Genomic DNA, 3,143 nt, shown 5'->3' with positions numbered 1-3,143 from the left:
TGTGCTGAAACGAACTGCTTTTCCCGTCAGCTAGACAATAATTACAGTACAAATAAACAGAAGCCAACTCGAGCCAGACCTAAAACCAATGAAAATACTCATTAGTTGTGCTATAATGAGAAAACAACTGCCTAGATGCATGTATGTCCATGCCTCTAAATGCTACAACCCCAGGAATAAGGTTTTAGTAAAGGCAACTAGTTAACAAATGCTGTGTTTTCATAATAGTACACTACTGCTTATATTTTATTTAAATGAAATTCAGTATGCAAAATGCATACTGTGCATAGTAGGCCCAATTTCAATGTAGACTTTAAAACTGTTTGCCAAAATCTGCAAAAACCATTTCAAGCAAATCCAATGATTTTGAAGTGAAGGAAATTTTTTTTTTCAAAATGTGCTTGTTATTTTTGTTAAATTTGATCATATACTATTTAAAAAACAAATGATTATGTATTAGTTATGCAGTAGAATATGTGTATGACAATTATTATATTTAAACAGCCATTGTTTTGAAAGGAATGACATCATGGCAAATGCATTTAAACTTTTTTTAGGTTTGTGTAAATCCAGTGTGACAATTCTTTTCAGCATTTCACATAAGACCACATAACCCTGCAAACCAAGCTAAACTAAATTCTATTATTTTAAAACGAGCCTATTTGTTTGCTTTGCTTTTGCACAGCTGTCGTTTAACCTCACTGACAGGGAAAAATAATATATTGCACTCCTATCAAGAATGATTTTTGTCTCATCAGAGAGATGGACATAATTTAAATCCATTATTTAAAGCCACTTTTAAAAACGTAAAACTTAAAAAAAAAAAAATCTTGATGTGACCGTTATATGCTAAAGGATGGCCACACAATCTCATATATTTGATGCTTATATAGTTCATGCAGCCTCATTATGTTAGGTATATTTCATTAGGCTAGTGTGTAAATAATTCATCCAAATATTGTAAATATTAATGCACTTTTTGGTTTCTAATTTCAAATGGGGAAAGCAGTATTTGTGCAATGGCAAAATGTTGCAGTTCTCCTTATCACTGACAAAGTCAGGCTTCAAAAAAAAAAAAAAAACTTCACTTTGGACCATCAAAATACTCCGCAGTGCATTTCTGATATAAGTGCTTGATAAGACCTTGATTATTTGATTCCCAGTTTTGAGAAATTGCACAGCAGCCCCACACATGTTAAGCCTGGGAAGAAGTATTGGATGTAATAACACCAAATCCTAATGCTTTACTAAGCACGCTGTCTCTCTCTCACTCACTCACACACACACACACACACACACACACACACACTAATGAAAGACTGCACCTGTCCGGCACCGGTCGCGATTGTCCGCTAGTACAGCAGGAGGCTAGAGGTACAACTAACAACAGAAATATCAGAAGTAGTTTGCGTCAATTCTCCTGCTCCTCCGTGTCTGTCCTCTTCTCTTTATGGCAGGTGAAGATGTGTCGCATCTCCTCCTCGTACCGCATGAAGTTCTCCCCGAAGCGGGCCCAGGCTTTCAGCGGGACGGTGATAGTGTTCCGGTAGGGCTGCCGGACCTCGCTGATCTTCAGAAAGACGCCGAAGCGATTCGAGCCTACGTCGAAGTAAAAGCGCTTGTTGTCGACGCGGAACGACGCCGCCTCGGGCAGCTCGGGCGACGCGTCGTGGTTCCGCGCGCAGGCCCGCTCTGGCTCGTCCTCACCGTAGTCGTCGATGAGCTGAGACATCGCATCTCTGAACTCGATGAGACCTTGCGCGGGCAGCACGATGGTCTGCTCGATGCCCTGCCCGTAGTAACCCATGCTTCCGTGTCCTCGGTTGACGGTCTGCCTGATGCGCAGGAACCGGCCGCGCTGGTTCTCCTTCAGGTCCAGGTAGTACTTCCTATTGTCCCGCTCGATTAACTCGCTCTTCAGCACCCGGTGCGTCTGCTCTTCGGACAAGGCAGAGCCGCTGGGGGACGCCGCCGGATCCGCTGCTCTCCGGCGGGGCTCCGGTGCGCGACCCTGGCCGTTGCTCTGTTCCTCCGGCGCCTGGCATCCTCGGAGCCCGATGTGCGCGTAATAATCGATGAAGTCGCCCAAGCAGTTGCGCAAATCGGGCGCCATGGACATGGAGAGGGTGAGCTTGCTCTTGCGGATGTTGTCGTGCCGGCCTCGGCCGATCCACACCTCGGCGATCTTCAGGAAGCGTCCGCGGGTGCTCTGCTTCACGTCCAGGTAGAAGCGCTTCTTCTGGATGTCCACGCGCTTGGACGCCAGCTCCTGTATGTCTGACGGTTTTCCGCTCGCGTACTGCTGCGAGTATCCTGATGTCATCCTGCCTCTGCCTCTGTCCGTGCCCCTTCGGTGACTATCAGCCATAATCATTCGCGGCGCTTCATCGCTTCGCTCGGTATTATTCCGCTTATTGACAGCTCGAGCACCGGCGAGTCTCCTCGACTGACCTGAAAATGGCAGTAGCGGCTCCGCTTAAACGGCTCATCGACTTCCTTTGTCCTGATGAAAGGTCAAGCGAAGCGCGGAGACACGTACCGTTTGCACCATATTTTAAAAGCTCTTGTTTTTCGCCTCACCATCCATCTGACACATATTCCTGAAGTGAGAGTGTGAGCGAGAGAAAGACAGCGGATCTCTGTGGAGGGCGCCGCTGCTGCTGTAGTGCGAATGAACTCAATGACCCTCCCCCTCCCTCCAACACACAGGCGCGCGCACGCTCTTGAGCGCAGCTCAACTCGCGTATCGCTTGCATACTACAACACGCACTGCGCTGCGCACAGAGAAGTATGCAGTAAATCAATACTCCAGAATGAGGCCATACGTCCATATGTCTATTCTCTTGTCCAATGTAGGGGATGCTGGAGCAAGGAAGAAACCCTGGACGAATGGCCACATGTTTGATTGTTCATTGTTCATTTATGTTCATTGTTCATTTATTTTATTTCAAAACATGAACAGACACATTACCAATCTTTGTGTTTAAGTATTTTGAGAGAGTTATGCTCTCTTAATTAAAACTCAGAATGTCGAGGCTCCATTTTGTCATCATGGACAATGCATCTGGGGTTGTAATATAGCCTAATGTAAGTTGCAATTCCAAGATAAGAAAATAATATGCCTTATTTATTGTAATGAACTT

General features: G+C 45.4%; 1 protein-coding gene across 1 annotated transcript; it reads right to left on the bottom strand.

Moving 5' to 3' along the window:
* Positions 1 to 1,268: 1,268 nt before the first annotated feature.
* Positions 1,269 to 2,704, bottom strand: LOC107564122 (purine-rich element-binding protein gamma-like). The gene has a single exon (XM_016249121.1). It carries the CDS (start codon positions 2,372 to 2,374, stop codon positions 1,412 to 1,414), a length of 963 nt encoding a protein of 320 aa, XP_016104607.1. The 5' UTR covers positions 2,375 to 2,704; the 3' UTR covers positions 1,269 to 1,411.
* Positions 2,705 to 3,143: the final 439 nt, after the last annotated feature.

The sequence above is a fragment of the Sinocyclocheilus grahami genome, unplaced genomic scaffold (genome assembly GCF_001515645.1).
Source record: "Sinocyclocheilus grahami isolate Dianchi unplaced genomic scaffold, SAMN03320097.WGS_v1.1 scaffold911.1, whole genome shotgun sequence".
Lineage (NCBI taxonomy): Eukaryota > Metazoa > Chordata > Actinopteri > Cypriniformes > Cyprinidae > Sinocyclocheilus > Sinocyclocheilus grahami.
This window is presented reverse-complemented; position numbering and strand designations above follow the sequence as displayed.

Excerpts from the sequence above, each read along its gene's own strand:
- LOC107564122 (XM_016249121.1), bottom strand. The coding sequence starts at position 2,374 with ATGATTATGGCTGATAGTCACCGAAGGGGCACGGACAGAGGCAGAGGC.